The sequence below is a fragment of the Dermacentor silvarum genome, chromosome 2 (genome assembly GCF_013339745.2).
Source record: "Dermacentor silvarum isolate Dsil-2018 chromosome 2, BIME_Dsil_1.4, whole genome shotgun sequence".
Lineage (NCBI taxonomy): Eukaryota > Metazoa > Arthropoda > Arachnida > Ixodida > Ixodidae > Dermacentor > Dermacentor silvarum.
Window position 1 is genome coordinate 197984429 of NC_051155.1, and position 22297 is coordinate 198006725.

Consider the following 22297-nt stretch of genomic DNA (forward strand, 5'->3'; position numbering starts at 1 on the left):
AAACGACGATGACAAAGACTATATAGTCGACATTAAAGAAAGTTTCTTCTTCTTCTCAAGAGAAAATTGCTCACGTGCGTCTGCTAATGTTTACTCCAGCAGACACTCGCCGAAACAAATCAAGACTTACTGCGTATACTACTAGCGCCATCTAACGCATCACTGCTTCACATTTTGGGCGAAACTTCAACTTTTTTGTGAATGCGGGCTCATATCTCTACGCAAATGCTGCGTTCGACAAGCGTGCGTGAGCGATTGCGTCACCCTTCGCGGACATCGAAGAGCGCATTTACATAATTACAAAGCGAACAGCGCAGCCATTTGTTGAGCGTTTCTTGATATAAGCGTACTGTCGGGCGGCGTAGCTCTGGTGGACTTTCAAGCCTATCAGAGTATCACGATGTTTACGGCGCGCGCGCCCTTCACTGTGGCTTCTCAATGGCAGAATCACCCACCACGACAAGCATTGTTTCAGCGAACGCGATGACCTTACTGAGAACCTATACTGATCGAGGCCTCTTTCAGAGGCACACCTACTTGCCATGCGCAAAATGAGTTAGAATTTATGAGTTAAACTCAGAATTGCAGAAGCGACCAGGTTAAAGAGAGTTTTGAGAGCGACTCCGAGAGAAAGAGAGACAGATAATATGGACAGAAGAAGGGAGGGAGGTCAACCAGTAATGCGTACTGTTGGCTACCCTACACAGGAGAAGCGAGATGGGATTAGTAAGATTTGTAAGACAGATGGAAAGAGTTTATGTTTCCTGAAAACGCAGGTGCACAAGAGAATAATCACGTCATCAAAGGCGAGATTTGAGAACTAGGCTCATGAAACCCTCTCCCAATGGCGAAGCTTCAGCCGCGTAATAAGTACCTGTGATTGTGCTGCGCATTCTTTGTGCCGGTGTCATGCACGAAGTTCGCAAGGTCTGATACGTCTAACAGCAATGACAACACGCAGACACGCACGCAGACACGCACGCACGCACGCACGCACGCACGCACGCACGCACGCACACACGCACGCACGCACGCACACACACACACACACACACACACACACACACACACACACGCACGCACGCACACACACACACACACACGCACGCACGCACGCACATGCACACGCATACACGCATACACGCACACACGCACGCATACACATACACACACGCACGCACACACACACACACACACACATACACGCACGCACGCACACAAACACACACACACGCATACACACACATACACATACATACACACACGCACGCACACACACGCACACAGATACACACACGCAGGCACGCACACACACACACACACACACACACACACACACACACACACACACACACACACACACACACACACACACACACACACACACACACACACACACACACGCGCGCGCGCGCACACACACGCGCACACGCACACACACACACACACACACACACACACGAACGCGCGTGCGCGCGCTTTTCCGCAAAGTGAAGCTTTGCAAAGCTGGCTTCTCCGCAAAGCCCAGTTCTGCAAAGATGGCTTCTCTGCAAAGTGAAACTTATTGTGGCGAAGCTGGCTTTGACGAACGCTACGTATACTCATCATGTATGCAGGGTCAGCGGTTTTGAGGCACGTCGCAAGTAACGGAATCGCCAGCAAAACCAGCGACCGTAGGTAAACATTCCACGCAGCCGGTAGCCAGAAGGAGATGGAGAAAGATAAATGTGTGCGGCATAACATAGTACCCAACAGCACCAAGGGTGCAAGTATGCTGCCAGTGGCAGTATGTTCGCTGCTAATTGACTTACGACATACAGCGAGAAGCGTCGTAGTTTTCGCGGCAATGCGCATATTACGTCGGCTGGGTGCGCGCATGCGCGCCTATTTCGGAGGAAAACGCACGCTGATCCCAGTTCCTCCACGTGCCGGACAATATATATCCATGCTTGTTTACACAGCTCTCCAAGTGAATGGTGTCATCGAACTCAATGCCCAGCTGCCGGACGTCTCACTCCTTAACAAGCTCGTGCTGCCGAAGTTTTTGTTTGGCAAACGAAGCAAGAAAGATAGGCGTACTACCTCGTTTAACGATCTCCCCAGTGCACTCACGTGGCTTATTTGTTTTCGCCGCTGACGTCATGGCGCCTCTTCCGGTTTGGGTAACTAGTTATTGTTGTTGTGCGAAACCCCCAGCACACTTGTGTCCAGCGCGGGAATTGCTTGCGGAATGGGGTGCTTGCGCCATCTGCCGGGCATCGCTGGGCCGGGACAGTTTGATTCCTAGTGAGCGGTGCCTTATTGAAAGGCCGCTGCTATTGTCTCATTGTCCTCTGTGCAGAAAAAAAAAACGACAATAGGCCACGCGAAAAGATAAATTGCACTATCGCTTTGCATACTGACGACTACTGAGACTCGCCCGATATATGGCAAGGTCGTTGAAGAACAATAACAAAACAAAAAGTTAGGAAAACCTATCGCCGAGCGAGAAGCTCGAGAGTGGATCTCAGCCTACTCCCTGTGCACACGACGTAGTAATAAGCCCTCTGTATAAAACAAGACTACCGATGCGCGTGCCTGCTGCCTATGAGCGAAGTAATTATGAAGCTATATCTCAGTGCAGATGGAACATTTGTGATTAGCATCTTGCAAAATAGCACTGCGGCCGCTCGGTCCTGTCAGAACGAAAGAGGAGGTGGCGCAGCGATACTCACGCAGGAACTGTTACGTTCTATAGATCGTACTTTAGTTTTATCATAATGTTCGTCCTTTCAAAACGCCTTGTCGACAAATTGCGTACTCCGAATGAAATGTTGGTCTATGTCCACATGGAAGTGCTTCTAAGCCCAAGGCGACTACCAGCGGGCAGGTTCGCTTCCACTTACAACCGTGCTCAGGCTTACAGATGGAAGCGCGATATACGTACTGCGCGTTATTAATCGAAAGATTCAGTTTCCTTTTACTCCATTAAGACGGGTAACCACAACGGGGACGAACACGGCGCGTCAATTGCCCGAGGCGGCATCGCGCCCAGCGCGAATAGTCTATAGCCCCGTTATACACCCTGCATTTCTCCCGATGCGCTACGAATAAGAGAAAGAGAGAAAATTAGGCAGCTGACCAGGCCTGTAACCAACCGTACGCAAGCGCCAGCCGCATAGCACACTCCCCGAGCATATATATATATATATATATATAACACCGTCCAGAGCAAGCACGCTTGCGCCGCTTCGCGTCCCTTCACTTGGCGCGCCGTGGGAGCGAACCGCGCCGCTCTAAAGGGCCAGGCGGGCACCCAGCGCGGTGAGTTATTGGGGGGGCCCCCCTCACAGCCACCGAATGTGGGACGCCGCGGAGCATTTATTAGGGGCGAAACGCAATTAGAGCCGCCGTCGGCCCGCAGGGCGAGTTTCGGTGTCTGTACGTACGTGTATGTGCGCGCGCGCCAGCGCGCGGCTGCCCGAAGGCGCAGCCTAAACGTCGCCCCCAGGGGCGATCCGTCATGCGAGCCGCGCCAGACGAAAGGAGTTCTCTCGGTGCGATCTCTCTTCGGCGAGCGCGTCTTAGAAGAGGAACGCGGCGTTATATAGGGATGCGCTCTTGGCCGAACCTGCGCGGGGCCTCACCGTGTAATAGTAGCATCAGCTTTAGCAGCAGCAGCAGAGGAGTCCACGCCGCGTCTGGCTGGGCGTCCGCCCTCGTTGCGAAAACATGAACGGTCCCATTCAATGGATGCTGCACCGGCCTCGGGCGCTCCTAAAGCGTGTTACGCCGATTCGCCTTAATTCGCGCGGTCAATGCTGAGGGAGGTTTTCTGTTATCCGTCTTTCCATGTGGGGTGGGCGCTGTCCAAACAACGTCATCGATGCGAGTATCGCAACCTCTTATAGGTGGGTCTTCTTATTACCCCGCGGGCTGCCTTTAACATCTTATAGGTGGGTCTTCTTATAACCCGGGCTGCCTTAATTCACGGGCCTTTGTCGGTGGGAAAGAGAGGCGGTGAACGAAGAGTAAAGCACCAGAGGACACTACACCGTACAAACGTCGCGGACGAGACCGGCGACGTAAATCGGTGTCCCATTACGCGAATCACCCAAGTATAGGGCAGGTGGGGAGAAAAAAAAAAGAAGAAGGGAAGAGAGAGAGAAATGCGTCCCAGTTTTGCAGCGCGCCCTCCCTTTGATACATAAGTGCGTACCAGAAACAAATTATTACCTGATGTGTTTCCCATGCGTATACCACAAGGCTTCGCGTTACAGCATGCCTTATATAATCTAGATCACGCACTGTCCCAAATATTGGCGCGTAAGTGCAGTTTATAATTTTGACTGCAGCTGAATGAACAACTGACCTCAACATAGTGAACATGGCAGCGTGATCAGGTGCCAAATTCACAAATATTTTCGCTCCTAAGAGCTGTTTTTCATTGGCCGGCCGCTTTCGGCAATAATGTTCAACATCACGATTACCTAGCGCCTGTTCGTATACGAACAGTTCAAGCGGATTGACCCTTTCGTAAATACGGTCGCTGAGGAATTCGGGCCAAGAATCGGATGAAAAGCGGCACAGCTTCTTCGAAAATAGCCCGAAATAAATGAGATATTTGATCTTAAGAGTCTGCTGAAACTCCGCCTATAGTTCGAATTAAAAGTAATTGGCGAAATTACACAGTTTCGGAGCAGTCTGCCTTTTTCAATAAAGTTTGAGAAGGAACGATCGGAACTTGGTTGCCATCATTGTTTACAACACGTTATAATTGCGGTGATATAACGTGTGTCCCAGTTAACGTTAGTCACGCTGTTCAGAGAAAAAAAAAAGTGATTAAATAAAACATAGTGCAAGATACAATTGTAACAACTATGGTGTTCCGGTCGTCAGGCCTCTGACAAACGAACACTGTAGGTCTTAAAATTGTATTTTGCGCTGTGTGTGTGTGTGTGTGTGTGTGTGTGTGTGTGTGTGTGTGTGTGTGTGTGTGTGTGTGTGTGTGTGTGTGTGTGTGTGTGTGTGTGTGTGTGTGTGTGTGTGTGTGTGTGTGTGTGTGTGTGTGTGTGTGTGTGCGTGTGCGTGTGTGTGTGTGTGTTGGTCACCTGAAAATCTGAATACGTCAAAAGTATACTATTATTCACCAACCTCTGCATCTTCACTTTTATTCCTGTATATAGAGGTGACAATGCGGCTTAGTGCATTCTTTGCCAAATTTTTTTTCTGCGCTTTGCACATAGATTATCTTGTGGATATGCATTTACTTCTCTTTTTCTTTTATTGCCTAACCACGGACAAAAACAAGCCTTAGGCTTTTGTCTGGTCATATTAATGTATATGTATGTTGTATGAATTATTATTATTATTATTATTATTATTATTATTATATTATTATTATTATTATTATTATTATTATTATTATTATTATTATTATTACTGCGCAGTCCGCTTCGCGAATATTTTATAGTACTTCCAAAAAGCGAACATACTGCTTGGTCTGACAGAGTTCGTGATTGACTGCAGTTGACTGCAGGCTCCTGGTATGGATTCTACAGGGACGGACATCCGTAAGGCTTATACGTTCTAGTAAGTACGTTCCCACAAAGGTGCACATTTAAAAGCTTCGCCTACTAGCAGCAGGCCCAACTTATCATGAACAAAACCAGGTTTTAGAGGTTAAAAATGCGACAGCAGTAGCTGAATTCGGCACCCTACAGTCTTTGGGAGTTACGCAAAGGTCTCTATGAAGCAAACACATTGAAGGTTGGACCCCATGGCATCGTCTTTCTTTCTTTCTTTCTTTCTTTCTTTCTTTCTTTCTTTCTTTCTTTCTTTCTTTCTTTCTTTCTTTTCAGTAGAGCTGTTCTTTCAGAGAGAACAAATCACTGCTGGCAAGGGCCTGTGGCACACTTCGAGCTTCGCACTCAGTCAATCTGTCAACGGTGTGGAAACTTTGCGCCACCGAAATTTCTGCGCGGGAAACACAAACGTCGGCGCTGGAAAATTACGACGAGGAAGCGACCAGGTTACAAGGACACAAAAATAAGAAAAGGGCAATTCAAAACAAAAGAAGAATAAGGAGGAGAACAAGCGACTACACACGGCCGCATATGACGCGCGAAAAAGAAATTGCGACACGTGGTACTCGATTTAGGCGCGCCGGGGACATCGCGCAGCTACGACGTCTGAGCGCCTGCGAGCGACTTCTTTCTCGTTTTGTTGTTTGGCGGCTCAAGCCACGAGAAGGTTTGCCAGCTGATTTTGCGGACCCAACACCCACGAATTTGTGCGTAAGGGGGCGAACGAATCGGCTTTTTGCGCAACCCAAAGAACCTGCACCCGCCAAGCACGCGGAACGGCCACGCCGCGAGCTGCGAGCGAGCGAGCGCTCGTCAACGCGCGCAGCAGAGCGCGCTAGCGCGCGCCCTGCCAGCGCCCCTGCACGCCAGCCGTCGCGCGCCGCGTGACGTGGCGCCATCTGTCGACGAAGCTGCGAACTGCGTTTGAGGAGAGGCCGTGGAAAGCAGCAGGTGGTGTTGGAAGATGCTGCGGAAACAATAGACGGAAAAGAAGAACGCCGCCGTCTGCTCCCCTCCCATTGTTCGGGGAGGCGTCGCGAATCTTTCCGGTGTCTCAATACGCCACGGAAAGCAGGGGAGTTTATTATACACCGGCTAAGCGAGAAGGTCCTATGGGGACAGCAATGTTTGGGTTTATTACGGTCAACGCATTGTGGTAGGGGCAATGAGCACACTCGCGCGCCATGGCACCTCCGCCATGTTTGGATGATTGAGCTCGCAAGAACATTCGCGCTAGCGAACTTTGCAGCTTTGGCCGTTTTGCAATTGTCTCTCAGCTTTAGACAGCATTTCGCCAACGCGTCATCATAATCATCAGCCTATATTTATGTCCACTGTAGGACGAAGGCCTCTTCCTGCGATCTCCAATTACCTCTGTCTTGCGCTAACTGATTCCAACTTGCGCCTGCAAATTTCCTAACTTCATCACCCCACCTAGTTTTCTGCCGTCCTCGACTGCGCCTCCCCTCTCTTGGTATCCATTCTGTAACCCTGATGGTCCACCGGTTATCCATCCTACGCATTACATGGCCTGCCCAGCTCCATTTCTTCTGCTTAATGTCAACTAGAATATCGGCTATCCCCGTTTGTTCTCTGATCCACACCGCTCTCTTCCTGTCTCTGAATGTTAGGCCTAACATGTTTCGTTCCATCGCTCTTTGTGCTGTCCTTAACTTGTTCTCGAGCTTCTTTGTTAACCTCCAAGTTTCTGCCCCATATGTTAGCACTGCTAGAATGCAATGATTGTACACTTTTCTTTTCAACGACTGTGGTAAGCTCCCAGTCATGATTTGGCAATGCCTGCCGCTGCCGTATGCACTGCAACCAAATTTTATTCTTCTTTAAATTTTCTTCTCATGATCAGAGTCCCCTGTGAGTAGTTGACCTAGATAAACGTAGTCCTTTACAGACTTTAGAGGCTGACTGGCGATCCTCAATTCTTGTTCCCTTGCCAGGCTATTGAACATTACCTTTGTCTTCTGCATATTAATCTTCAACCCCACTCTTACACTTTCTCGGTTAAGGTCCTCAATCATTTGTTGTACTTCGTCCCTATTGTTGCTGAATAGGAGAATGTCATCTGCAAACCGGAGGTTGCTGAAGTACGTGTTCGGCGTTGATCCTCACTCCTAAGCCTTCCCAGTCCCCAACGCGTAGTGCCGACTAAATGCCTTTCGCTGCACAAATGTACTTTATAACCGGCAACTGGAATGACACACGCGATAATGATTCGAATTGATTTGATTTATTCAGTGATATCGGAAATATTGACCAAATGATGGAGACTATCGCTGCGTGATAGAGGCACGCCACAAAGAAAGGTATAGCGACATTTAAGCTTTGTATCGTCGCACGCGCACCACGTTTTGTAAGCTTTCTGATGGTTTGGATCAGCCGCTTCAAGAGCTATATTTAGGAGGTGACATGGTCAAACCAGACTTGCACACGTTACAGAAAAAAAAGTAACCGATAACAATTACAATTACTTCTTGTAATTGTTACGGTTACCAATTACTGCCCCAAGGGTGTAATTGAGCAATTAGTAAAACGTAATCGGTTACTTTGACGTTACTTCCCTCCCTATTTTGTTACCACGGCAAAAATACAGTAAATAGAACCAGCCGGCTTAACTCTTTGAGTGCGTCTGCCGCTCTTGACACGTTGTTCATCTTCACTAAGAATTGCTTTTGAAAATTTTCTTCGATAATCTTCTCTTGGTTTCTTGTGACGACATCTGCAGCGACAATACAAATGTGCGGTCCGAAGAGAAGGGCTGTGTTACGTACGAACACCTTGCTCACAAAGTCACAAGATTGAAAAGACGCTCCAGACAGGGCAAGTGAGAAACTGAAACCTCGCCCATGGGTGATTCTCTGGCAAACTTAAAGCGCTTCCAGGCGAGAGAGAAAGAGAGACAGTCAGATAGATGAGTTTATTTTAAGAGAAAAGCTCAGTGGTTGGACTTCCAGTAGAGATGTGGAAATCTGCAAATCCGTAATGTTCAGGTGAGCGAGGCGTAGCTGTAGGATGCTGATTGTGGGAAGGAGGTAACCCATGTACTGTTTTTGGGACACTGTAGTTCCTGCCACATTTAAGTGCTCAAAGCTGCGTCGTCTGTTATAGCAAGTTTCGTCACAAATGTAACTAGTTACATGTAACTTAATAGTGAAAAAAGTAATTGAATTACAGAGAGCCTTACCGAGTAAACAAAGTAATCGTTAAATTACAAAATTACAAAGAACGTAATTAATGCACAAGTAATTAATTGACATCTAATTCGTTACGTACAAGTCTGGGTCAAACACATGTGTGGTACATCGTTGTTGAGCGTAGCGCTTTACATAAATCGCACTCACCAGCTGGCCATATTAAAAAGCTGTAGAAAGTGACTGGAGTTTGCGGGTTTAAACAATTATGCTGCGGAACTTGCCTATACCACGAGCAGAAATTCGCCGAACTTCAATGCACAGGAAGTACAGATTGAGTGTTTAGACCTTGTAAAAATACCACCAGCCAGAACGACAGAAAACTCTTCTCAATTCTCTGAGTCTGGTATATCTTGCAAATGAGCATACTGTGTGGAATTTGCTTGACAGACACATTTTCCGGACCAACCCTCTTTCGCGCGATATTTCAGCAGAAAAGTATTACAGCATAAATTTATTACTTATTAAAACCGCTGGTCTGCACCTAATGTGACGCAAAAAGATTTTTTAGCCTGTAGCATAACAGCGAAACAACTAACCTTTGCTTCAGGATGCACCAGACACACTTCTGCACAGTCCTTATCGTGTTACTATTCTAAAGAGTAAATATCGCAAAATTTTATGAAATATACGCATAGCAAACGTATACACACGCTTACGACTATTTTTAGACCCGGACTCCTAGTCACCGACCTAGAACATGCAGCAAGCGAACCTACGCCAAAATCAGGCAGTTCGACATACCGGCCAAACAGGACTGTCGTGCCGGAAAGCGCATACTGTGCAAGCGTACGTACGTACTACATTGCACAATGAGAATGAACCCTAAGTTCTAAAAAAAAAAAAAAGAAAACATTGTTGTAAAAGACAACCGCAACACCATCAACAGCTCCTCCGCACGGTGATACTCGTTACCGCTGCTGCATCCAGTTATCAAGACGAAAAGTTATACGTATTGTAGCAACCTGTGCAAGAGAAAAGGCTTTCTTTTCTGTCGCTGGTAAACTTGAACGCGAGCAGTCTCCATCACTTTCCTCAATATTCCTTATTAGGGTTCCCGCGCGTTTGCTTTTGCACCGTGTAGCAAAACGAAAGAAAGCAACTTGTTAGGTAACTCTTTTGTAACCGCCGGAAAGAAACGATTTCTATTCAGCGCAAGTCAAGCGAAGCAAACGCATTCTCCGCTTCTTGTACGCATACATTTCACACCCCACAAGAAGATAAGACGAATCTGGAACGCATTCTTCCTCCTGCTTCCTTCCTATATTTCTTTATAGTCATTTTTTTTCTTTGCTGCACTGCCTACTGCGCGAAGACAGGAAAGGTTGTGCGATGTTATGCAGATGCGCGGGGTGCTAGGTGTGGGAAGTGTGGGCCCAGCTGGCGACGCTGTAGGTAAGCAAATATATGCGCCGACAAAGCGAGAAAGAGAGAGAGAGAGAAAGAAGGCTACAAAAAAAAAATGCGAAGTGGAGCACCCTCGCGCGCGAGCACGAGTGATGATATGCAATTCTTGAGGGCTGCCTCGGCATAAGTCACATGTCCGACACGCTTATCTTGCTTTGGCGGTTGCTTCATAGACGTCGACGTCTCGCGCACGCGCTCTTGTTGACGAGCCGGTTATCGAGGCGTGTCGAGTCGCGTGTCATATCCGGGGCGCGGTGACTTCAAGGCGGCTGACAACAAGAAGACGTCTGGCGAAATTGTTGGCGCCTCGAGACAAAGCTCGTTCGCTCGACGCTGTTGAGACGCACGTAACTAACGCACAGGGTGAGAAGGTCATATACCGGAATTTCATTTCTGCGAACACAACAGCGATTTTTCGCGCGAATAGAGAGAGAGAGAGAGAGAGAAAGGAGAAGGGAAAGGTAGGGAGGTTAACCAAGGACGTGCCCGGTTGGCTACCCTACGCTTAGGGAGAGGGAAAGGGGAAGAATAGATAAGAAGGAGCGAATCGAAGTGACACGAAGGGTTACGGGAAAGAAAAAAAAAACTAAAGGAAACGAAGACGTACACAGTCCCTACCTGTCCTGTAGTGACTGTAGTCGAGGCGGCACCTTAACACGCTTGTGACATTTGTGTTGAATGATCTAGCTCGATTTCTCGTTGTTCGTTGAAAGTCATCAACTTTTTGAAAGGTGTCTTTTGCACGCTTTGTTGCGTGATATTTTATCTTAAGGGGTTGAAATCCACGTAATACTGTAAATTTAAATTAATACTGTAATACTGTAATTAATGTAAATTGTAATACTGTAAATTTTAATGTAAAATACTGAAAGCCTGCGGGCAGACCTGAAACATGCGTTTACACACACACACACACACACACACACACACACACACACACACACACACACACACACACACACACACACACACACACACACACACACACACACACACACACACACACACACACACACACACACACACACACACACACACACACACACACACACACACACACACACACACACACACACACACACACACACACACACACACACACACACACACATACATACATACATACATACATACATACATACATTCATACATACATACATACATACATACATACAAAGATGGCACAGCGAATCAGCTCTGTGACCGGAGACGACCTGCTGTATACGTGTGCGATGGAATAATAAACGGGTACAAAAAAGGAAGAGAGAAGCAAACCAGATTGATACACGTGCTGATCGTGTTGTCATCGTCCCGGTATAATTCGTGACTGCAGCGCATGCCCACCTCGCAGCATTCGATATCGTGAGGCACGCTGCAACCTGTCACGGGATGTCGTCTGTTTTAACATATCCAAACCACGCGGGAAATCAGAACACCGGTACTTTCAGTGAAAAAGAAGAGCAGACGGGAAAAGTAGTTAGTCGACTCGTCCGCTATATACGTGACGGGCGGTGAAACAATACCGGTCAAAGGTGTCGAGGCGCGTGAAAGGGCTGTATGTGGCCGTACGGTGTCGGTAGCGGAACGCAGTGCGACGGCTATTGTCGTTGCCAGACCCCCAGGCGCTGCGAGAGCCCGCTAGAGCCGACCGTAAAAGAAAAGGCGAAAGCGGCCACGTCTTTCCAATCGCGTGCTGGCCTCGATGCGTACTCTCTGGAACCGGAAGTACGTGACGGCAGACGTGCGGAAAGTGCGGGAAATGCTTTAGTAGCCGTGTTCCTTGATTACTTTTTCCTATCTGAGCGCCTAGTTAACTGCAGTTCGAGCGTCGCCGTTCAGCGAGTTCAGGAAGCGGGAAAAGAAAACGTGATCGCGAACTGAGGGGGGCGGGGGAGAGTGGGGGGGGGGGGGGGGACGATGAGAACTGCCGTAGCGAGCGAATCCGACGTGCGAATCCGACGTGCGAATCCGACTAACCGTCCGTTCTTTGAGAGGTAATGTAATCGTTAATGCGGGTTAACAAATACAAGAACACCTAACTGCCTCTCGGCGCTTTAGGAGATCGACGCGGCGGCCACATGTATCGAAACTCATTTGGAACCTTGCCACGTGTTGAGGTTGGAAAAGGGGAGGTTGCGCGATAGTAGAGCGGCGATGTCCTTTGAAAAAAAAAAAACAGGTTAAATTATGGGGTTTTACGTGCCAAAACTACCATCTGATTATGAGGCACGCCGTAGCTCCATGGGGGACTCCGGATTAATTTGGACCACCTAAGGGTTCTTTAACGTGTACCTAAATCTAAGTACACGGGTGTTCTCTGCATTTCGCCCCCATCGAAGTCTTTTGAAGTAGATATCGGTCGCATCAGAAGAGGATTAAAATTAAATTCTGGGGTTTTACGTGAGAAAACCACGATATGATTATGAGGCACGCCGTATAGTGGGAGACTCCGGGTTAATTTTGACCACCTGGGGTTCTTTAACGTGCACTCAAGCAGAGGAGGATGGATGCTGACCACAGCACCGGCAGCAGAGCCTTTGATCCATTCTTTGAAGGAGGAAATTAACATCTGCGACAGTTTTGACAGCTTCAAAGAAAGCAGAAGCAAGTGGGTTCGATATAAGCGCCACCGTCATTAGCGGCTTCGTTGGCACATACTGCGACAAACATGCGTAAAACTGCGCCACCCTTACTTGGGAAGACTACCTCTACGAGATACTAAAGTTTCAGTCATGGCATACACCATCTCGCGTGTCGCAATACTGAGATAAGTGGTCAGCGAACAACGGGTGCTCGTTCACCGCACTAAAATGGGAAATCGCGCCACTTGGGGTAAAATCTTCGGCGGTGTTGAGCGCGACGGCTGCTACACAGTGGCGACGGCATCCTTGCTTACCTTTCTTCAGATAACTCTCGTGAGGCAACAAGTGCGCTAGCATCGTGCGCTGCCGTATTTCCAGATGCAGCTGCTGCAATGTCACGGGTGCAGATCATATGATATCTAAACGAGCACAAGAACTGCAAGGCAAACGAGAGAGGCACAGGCCCGGCTCGCGTCCATGCTGTTTTCTGAGCACTTAAGTAGGCATACTACACTGTATATACCTGCGCCAACTCCATCAATCTCTCAGCCCTCTTTTACTTTATCAAGCTGGGTGCAGTATATACCGCGTAAACAGATGAGCAGCGAACCGTAAGATGCGGTCGTTAATCATCCGGCTTAAGCGCTAATGGAGCTCAGTGTGACTTTTCTCGGTGTTTACAGTGCGTGAAGCGCATTTTCATGAACTCTTTAACTCCGCAGGCGCCCGCAGTCAGTCCTTGACAGGCGTGCAGCTGATACTTGCATATTTATGACGCCACGAGGATATGCCTGGCTGCAGTCGGTGGGGCGCAGACATTTACGGCGCTATCCTTTCACGTCGCCCCAACCATCGTGGCTGACGACGGTCCCGAGCTCTTGACGACGGCCGCAATGCGTGCGCGCTGTAATATACACTGCATGTATATGTATACCAAAGTGCAGTAGCTTAGTTTGACGAACGACGCGAACCTCTTATGCGTCTAGCTCCAGCGCTGCTTGTTGACAGTATAAGCCCACCAAAGTGTTTCTGTAAAAAACGCTACAAGCAGGAAAGCGCAACAGTGTATCTTTACTAACAGCGCGACTTGGAAACGTGCTCTCGTTTTCCAAACGTATACTGTTTGCACACCGACGGACACACGCATATGCCATGCGTATTGCGCGTTGTGCCGACACCCTCCTGGCCAAATCGAGGTCGCGGCTAATCCACGGCCTCACTGACTGCATACACGGCTGAGCGCGCGAGCAAAATCGAAGTAGGAAGAAAAGCAAGAAACAAGCCAAAGCCGCGCCGATATAGAGGCGGCCGCTGCATATGCGCCCGCGACGTGCATTTTAATGAAGCCGCGCGACAGCAAGCCGTTCTCTATATGCCCACGTAACTTGGGAGCGTCGCTTTACACACACATCCGGGAGGCGCGCGAGGTGCGTCCTTTTCTTCGATGTGCACGCGCAGTGTGTGCGTTCGTTAGTTTGTATTTGAGCGCGCAGCTGTCGGGGGCTTTTTCAATCGAAGCCCGCTTCAAGGCTGAAATCGCGCGAGGTGCGCGCGCTGTCCGCGCTATGAATCATGCAAGGGACAAAGCGCCGCGCGTGTCTGTTTGTGTACATATATGCATACTGACCTTGCGGCGAGGGCATGGCTGGCGTGGACGGCGGTGATGGAGGGCCCGTGGTCACCGGAATGATGATGGGCCGCATGGTGGTTGTTGTTGCGGTTGCGTCCGCGTCACATCACCTACGCACCGAGAGGAAAAAAGGCGCACGAGGACGTTAGGAAGAAAGCATCGAACGGATGTGTACACACTGCATGCAGTGGGTAAATAAAATAAAGAGGACAGCGGTGCGTGCCGCACCATTAGGACCAGAACAAAAAAAGATTAGGCGAAGCTATATAACGCGTTGGTAAGGGGGCCGAGGACGCCATATAGACTGTCGGCGTGCACCCTGTCAACACAAAGTTACTCGCATGAATGATTTTGTAGCTTTGAAGAAGTAACGTGTAGACAGGTTGCGAATAAAGTAAACAAAAAAGCAAGTCCGGAAAGATACTATGCGTCAACACCCGTACACAACAACGACATATACAAATACTCCGCCGACTGGAATTAGCGTCACTTTGATGTATATACATCGCCCGTAATCCGTCCGTACTGTGAATTGTTAACGAATCATTCGATGCTAAGTACAAGCGATACCCGAGACTCTTCTTCTTTTACATAACCATTTCTTTCAATAACGCGCCTCCATACTATAATAATATTTAATTGTCTGGACTGATCGGTTTATTTCCATAAAAACGTGATCGCTAGCCATATGCCATGAAATTCGCCATCGGGCCTTCCTTATCTTCATGCGTTAGTAAGAGTATCGTTAGTGCTAAAACAAATAATAACGCCGCTAACGAAGTCGCAAAGCTTAAAATGTATAGGGAGGCACGAAAGTAGCCTGTTATACAGCTGAGTTTTCGAAACTTCTCGGTTCACTCCACGAGCAGCGCGCGCGCCGTTTTGCCCAAGAAGGCCACCGAAAGCGGCTCTAACGCATTCGGCGGCAAAACAGCCCGGGCTTTGACCCCAAACACGCGCATTTCCGACGGCGTTATTCCCAGTTCCGTTCCTACCCACCACCCATGTTGCCGCGAGTGGCTAAAATAATGTACATATATAGCAAGAGCAAAAGAGGAGAGGTGGGGAGGGGCTGTTGCTGCAGGGCGCCCCAAAACACCCGTAAGTTTCCATTTGGTTATGTATCCGCGCTGCTGATCTATACACACGCACACGAGGCATCGAGCCCAAAACACCGCGTTCAACCCGGCCCAGTCTACGCACTGCTTTCCTCCCTCCGAGCGGGATGCGCTGTCTCGAAATAGCGGGTCGCGCTGCACACCATGCGTGCTTCACTGAGAACCGTGCAGCACTGGAAAAGGTGCAACTGGCGCCAGCTAATCGAGAATCTGGGGCCGAATTCACCAGGCTTTTCGTTCGTAAGTGATTATTGCCATGATCACTGCCATTACCTTCGCTAATGATATGTCTAGCATCAGGATTGGCTGACACCGGCTCTTACGAACGATTCTATAACGTAAGAGCTTTTTTATTTTTTTCCTGTGTGTGTGAAGGTGTGCTTTGGGCCTGCATTTTAGTTGTTTTTCAACTAAAACGTTGTTACACTACAACTCGTATAGGTAACATACCAGAAGGTTCTTACGCTATAGAGCTGTTCGTAAAAGCAGGTCCTGCAGCCAATCGTCGATGCTGGACATAGGTTTACGGTAGGCGATCGGCGAATGGCAGACGACACGTACGTACAAAAAGCTTTGTGAATTCGGCCCCAGTTCTCATTTGGTCGGCGTTGTCGATACTGCGTCGCTATATATACCGATTGGATACTGACAACGGATCCCTGCTAATGGCCAATTGGAGCTCCAAGAACCGCTCCTCCAGCTTACGCTGTGACTGTGCTGCATGTGCCGCGCAGGCCTGTGGTATTTTTTTTTTTCGTCCGTATTAGATCTGCTTTTCGTTACCTGCCTATGTCATTACATCGTTGGCTGTCGCATTTGGCGGGCGCTCGTTCTTAGTCTTTGCGCACGAATTAGCAGCTATGCGAATATGCGTCCCCGCAATCCCAATTCTTCCATTTGCGTAACTACGCTTCTTGACTAGTCGGACTCTTAGTTGTGCCGTTGATATTACAGGGATACGAACAACTCGTTCAATCACGAGGTGTTCGTACTGCACGTGAGAGCAGCTTTCCGAATGCGACTTCGGTAGGCTGGCGGTAGCTCTGTATATATAGCATCCACGGCGATGCATAGATTTTGAGTGAGGCAAACTATGAACGAGCCCGGCAGCGAAAATTTCGTGGATTCTATATAGCCGCAGCAAAGACCTGCCGTTCCTTTCGCTGCTTAGTTCCGTACTCGGGTCTTTTCCGTTACCGCTGCTATGCCGGCGCGCGGCAGTCCAAGTCGCTGCTGCTACCTTTTCCCACGAAAGCAATCCCCGCTCGAAAGCCTATTTCTGGGGCCTCGACCGGCGGCGGCGGCGGCGGCGGCGCTCTGAATGCTTCGCACCAAACAAAGCAACGAGCCGCCGCTCTCCTTCATTTAGCAAGCAGCGCTGTAAGTGCATGCGCGGCAGGCTCATTTGAGGGCCACGTTTAAATGTGCACTGCACCAGCCCGTCTATATAGACCGTGCTTTCAGTGCGCACTCATCGGAGCATGAAACCGCGCTGCAGGTTTTGGTTTACAGCGCGAGAACCCCCGCCCTGTGGTTAGCTTCCTGTCTCGTGACTGGTACTAAACGCTTCCAAACTTAGCTCTCAAATGACACACGCCGCGTCCCGAAAGCGTATGGCAACTGGGGACCGCCGAGTATAATGCTAACGCTGACTGCATAGGGTATACCCTCCGACGTTGTCTCGCTGAAAAAAAACCCGTCGTGCGTTTATCCGGAATAACATTAGGCGTGCGATAATGTCTTGGATGAGCCCTTTTTACAAGCTCGATTTACACCGGATAAACTGTTTTGAAACAAGGACTTCGTGCATAAACGTAGAACGAGCAACACATTTCTGCCGGAGATGAAAGCCCAACGATTTCTCTTTTTCCATCTCTTGAAGAATTAAACAACCCGCAACTGGTCGGTTCGAAGAAATGCCATTTCAAAGACTTCATTAAAACGTTCCCTTTAAACCTAAACAACCTTTCGCTTTCACATCTGCTATACAGTCTTTAGTGCTTTAGTTAGCTGTCAACTTTTCATCTTTTACTTTATATATACAGGGTGTTTCAGTGAACACTTTCAAAAATTCTTAAAGGTTGCCTCTGGCAGATAGCACAATTCTAGTTCATGAGCTGGTCTACTCGAAGAGGCGAACATAACTTGCACAAGAAATTGAAAGGCATAATCGAATAATTAACAAAAATCACTAATTAAGCTTTTAACTAATTACCTGATGGCCCATATTGCAATTCACAAATTGTAGCCGTGGAGTTGGCAAGGTGGATCCACTTGGAACGGATTCTCGGGATGACACCAGTTTCGAGATATTCATTCCCGAACTTTGCGGAGAAATGCATTGGCGTTCCAGATAATTTTGAGCTTCAATGCACGAAGTGACGTTTTGTTAAGAACCTAACTTCGGGCTGTTTTGACTAGGAAACAGGCGTGTTTGAACTGAAAGTAGCGCCCGAAGAGAACACGAGAGACGAGGACACGGTACAATCAAAACGAAAAGAGCGAACGGCACAACCGAATTCTCTACGCTGGCCGCCTCTTCGCCAACAGAACGTGGGCTGCTGACAGGATCTCGGCTTCAGGCTCCCCGAAAACAATCGTGACAGTTTATTTAACTGGGACGAGAGGAGTGGGAGGGCCGGAAAAACAAGCAGCGAGAAAGCACCGTTCGCCGCTGTCGATGCAAAGCGGGGAGGCAGGCACTTCCTTATGCGCGAAGTTGTTCGTTGCATTTCGGGGAGAGCGTGCGAACTGTGCACTAGCAGCGTCCCGTATGAAAAGGATGCAAGTTTTTTTCACGTGCCACGGCTGTCATGAGGTGCTGAGATTTTAAGAGGACATTGCTAGTGCCAATCTTCCAATTACATACTCCACTGAGCTGTGATCGAGTTCACTGGTGTAAGCTGGGACCGTGGCTTCCTCATATCTTTTTGCGTACGTGCGCGTGTTTGTTATACCATTGCATGTGCGCGTTCCCGGTTTGTTTCTGTGAAGATACAACTGGCTGCACCACGCAAGTCCTGCTTGTTTGCGCGCACTTGTTCGTGCATGTTTGTGCGTCTGAATGCGTGTGGGATCGAGTGATGAAAGAGAGTGAGTGAGGTCATCTCAGATAGATGTCCACGCATCCACACGAGAGAAAGAGAGAGAATAAATTTTAATCCAAAGAGCACGCGAGCGTAGGTAGCTCCTCCGCTCTGCAGTGGGTGGTCCCCTCAGTCCAGGAGTCCAGCGGCCTTAGCTGCCCTTCTCGCTCGATTGACCAGGTTGAGCTGGTCCGTCGAGTCGGAGCTGGACAGCGCTGCCTCCCATTGCCGTGTGGTGGGGTGTGTTATGGGTGTGAGCTGTGGTGTGTTTGCGCAAGCCCATACCATGTGGTAAAGTGTTGCACATTGATCACAGTGTGGACATTTATAGGAATACAGCGCAGGGTGTATGGCGTGGTAAAGACTCAAATGTGGATATGTGTTTGTTTGGAGTTTTCTCCATATTACGGCTTCCTCTCGCGTCAGAGGCACTACCCCCACCGTTACGCTACCAACGCTACACTACCCCCACCGTTATGCGGTGGGGGTAGTGTTCTTCGTGAAAGGCGATAGTGTTGTAGGATGTGAGTGTAGGATAATGGTATGGGCTCTGGTTGGAACTGCTCGGCGCGGTCATCTCGCGGCTCCCGGTGTGCATGCGCTCGGGCGTAGGCGTGTGCCTGCTGATTGCCGCGTAAGGACTCACGCCCCGGAGTCAACACGATTTGTACGTATGGTGGCAGACAACCACACCTGTATGTACATGAACGTATAACTCAGCTATCGCAGCGGCGTAGTGCACAATCAGAACGCCGCTGAATACTGTTTCCAGCAGCGAACGGCTGTAGGTGTGTACAAACACAACGCGAAAGACGAAGCACGTAACTGACACACTAATACAACGCGCAAGACAAAGCACGTAACTGAATCGTCACCGAGTCAAATCAGCGCGTACAGCGCGTACAGCGCGTCGTAATTGCAGCCTCCGCGATCAACTTCAGAAACATTTTCAGAGCTAATTGCGGAGGCCACGCTCCGCTGACTAGAAGATTTGATAGAACAGGCGCAGCGCTGTCTATACAGGCTAAGTGCATTCGCTGCAGCAGTAGCGTACCCAGGATCTCTGCGAGGGGGGGGGGGGGGGGGGGGGGGTTGGCAGTGTGCCAATACCATCTATAAATAGCACTAATTTCAATTTCTTCACGGGAAATTGTCAAAAAATGCGCTTCTTGTGAGTGTGCAGACGATTGCGTGTCTTACATCTTAGTTGCAGTGCTCAAATGCGCAAAGAAAGAAAAGGGGTTAAAGAAAACAGGGGGGTTAAGTCAGCCTCAGGGGGGGGGTTACAACCCCCAAAACAACCCCCCCCCCCCCCCCCCCCGTCGGTGGGCCACTGCGCTGCAGTCTCGGCTGACGGCCGGCCCCGCGCATAACTGACGGACAGATTGCAGACAGCTGCACGCCTTTGAGGACTGTGTTGTATATATATACGCAGCGGGAGAACGGGTACGTGACTTGCCAGGACAACTGTTTCCTTACAATACCTACGACATCTATCGGAGGACATGTGCTGTATGGTCAGTGAATGAACTGGTCAGTGAATGAACAATTCAAACACAGCGAACACGAACGCAAGGCATATTACAGCAGCTGGTGAATGTCAAATGGCGCTACAATTGCTTTTCGCTTATACAATATGGCGTATCGCTCCACGAAGTTAAAATGAACAGTACTGTTATTTCGTCTCCCTCATTCGCAATTCTTTTTGTTTTGCTGACCGCATTTAAACACCCCCGTTTGGGGTTTCATGCGGCCGAGATTGCGCACGGATGTACAGAACAGTCACGAAAGGACGTTAGGTTGGGATTAGGCTCGTCGTGGGGGAGAAGCACAACAAACACGCGGTTGCGTCCCGTAAGCAAGGCAGGCACTATGTGCAAGGTGTGAACTTCTCTTCCTTCCCCTCTTTCAATCTCTTCTCCCCCTTCCCCAGTGCAGGATAGCCTACCGGGCTCAGCCTGGCTAACCTCCCTGCCTTTCCCTTATGACTTTTCTCTCTCTCTCTCTCTCTCTCTCTGGTAGCATCAACATTTTAATCGAAGTCGTACGTTATGGGGTGGTGCAACCATGTGCAACATGCGGATAAAGTTAGATTACGCACGTCTGTGTTGTAGATGATAAAAAGATTATCAATAGCGGTTATTGTTCGAATTTAGCAGAAACGTACAAATTTCGCAATCATCAGAGAACTTCAATTTCTCAATTGCAACATGTGCCATGAAGTAAGTGATCGTAATTAAAAAGTCAATTAGCATATTTTGATTATTTAGCGAGAGTACCGTTCAAATATTTCTTGCAGGTAATGCCCGCCTAGCCTCTTAGCATGTCAGCAAGTACGACAGCTAGGGGCCAGTTTCATGTGACAGTTTCTTTAAAAAAAGTATTGTACATAAAAATAATCACTTGGTATATTAAAATGACATCTGTAATTGACCGGTACACCAACTGCAACAGTCACGTCTCCCCTATGTCGTATTCCCTGCGCAATAGTTTTTCTAATGAGATGCTAAATGTACCTTTTCTTACGAGCTGATAAACGAGTGCCCAAATGAAATGCCGACGCACATTCAACAGCAAAGCGATAAGCAGTTATCCCTTCTTCTTTTTGTTGTTTAACTAACAAAATCTTCTTGCTTGCCAGCTTGAGTACGGTAATCTTCAGTAGCCTTATTTTCGCATCTTATAATTAAAGCGCAACAACACTTTCACACGTTCCTCTTTAAAACGAACACAGTGGATATTACTGTTATCCCTCTCGTGCCAAGTTGATCAATTTTTATGCGACGTGTTTTCATTTTTCTTCATCAGATCTTCTTCACAAGCCTCTTCTCTATGATGTTGCGTGTTGACACTTAATCACGTGTTGCATATTATTTTCCCCGTATATGACAGAAGATCTTCAGTTTTCTCAAGCGGAGGACAGCTGACGTCAGTCAAGGAGCCGGCAGCGAAATATCTGCAAGATTGCCCATATAAGAAGATATAAATCTAGACACTAATTTGAAACGCCTCACAGGTTTTCAAAATTGATAAACTTTCTCGCCGTTTTCTTATCAAGCGCCAAGAAATAGTCAACAGACTAGAGCCAGCATTTTAAATAATTTAAATTAATAAATTTAATAATAATAATTTAATTTTAAATAATTTAATAATAAATAAACAATTTTTAAAAATCTGGTGGTGCGAGGCTTACAGTACACACGTGAATTAATGCAAAAACAGAGACCCCGTATCTTAAAAGTGCCGGTAGCAGATGGTTGCCTGATGTGCTAAGTAGAATTCCGTAATCATCGAATGAGATGGAACACTCTGGCTTGAGATTGTAAATCGAGAAGAAGCCAATCAATACGGGTAGAACGAAAAGAAAAGTTCCCGGGCTGGTAGAAAAAAAAAAACCCTAATCGGATTGACAAAGAAATTACTGCAAGAGAGGAACTGGCTGCGCAATTAATTATCCAAAATAACTCGTAACCCTAGTAATATCTTTATTGTATTCTTGTACGCCAAGGATTTAGTGCAAGCCACGACGTCGAAGTACGTCGAACAAACACCCTTCCTCTCTCTCTCTCTCTCTCTATATATATATATATATATATATATATATATATATATAGTCTCTATTTACGGCTATGCCAGTATATGCGTTTTGTTACCCAACTACAAGGTCATTCTGGAAGTTTGATGCCAGGATTTTATAAAGTATT

At 48.1% G+C, this 22297-nt stretch overlaps 1 protein-coding gene across 3 annotated transcripts in view; it reads right to left on the minus strand.

Moving 5' to 3' along the window:
• The window catches only part of LOC119442422 (serine/arginine repetitive matrix protein 1), a 124656-nt gene that overhangs the window by 48300 nt on the left and 54059 nt on the right, over window positions 1-22297 (minus strand). For all 3 annotated transcript variants that reach the window (XM_037707296.2, XM_037707297.2, XM_037707298.2), the window contains exon 2: window positions 14387-14499. In XM_037707296.2, coding sequence (XP_037563224.1) covers window positions 14387-14462 — 76 coding nt within the window. In that variant the 5' untranslated portion in view covers window positions 14463-14499. The remainder of the gene's footprint in view (window positions 1-14386; window positions 14500-22297) is intronic.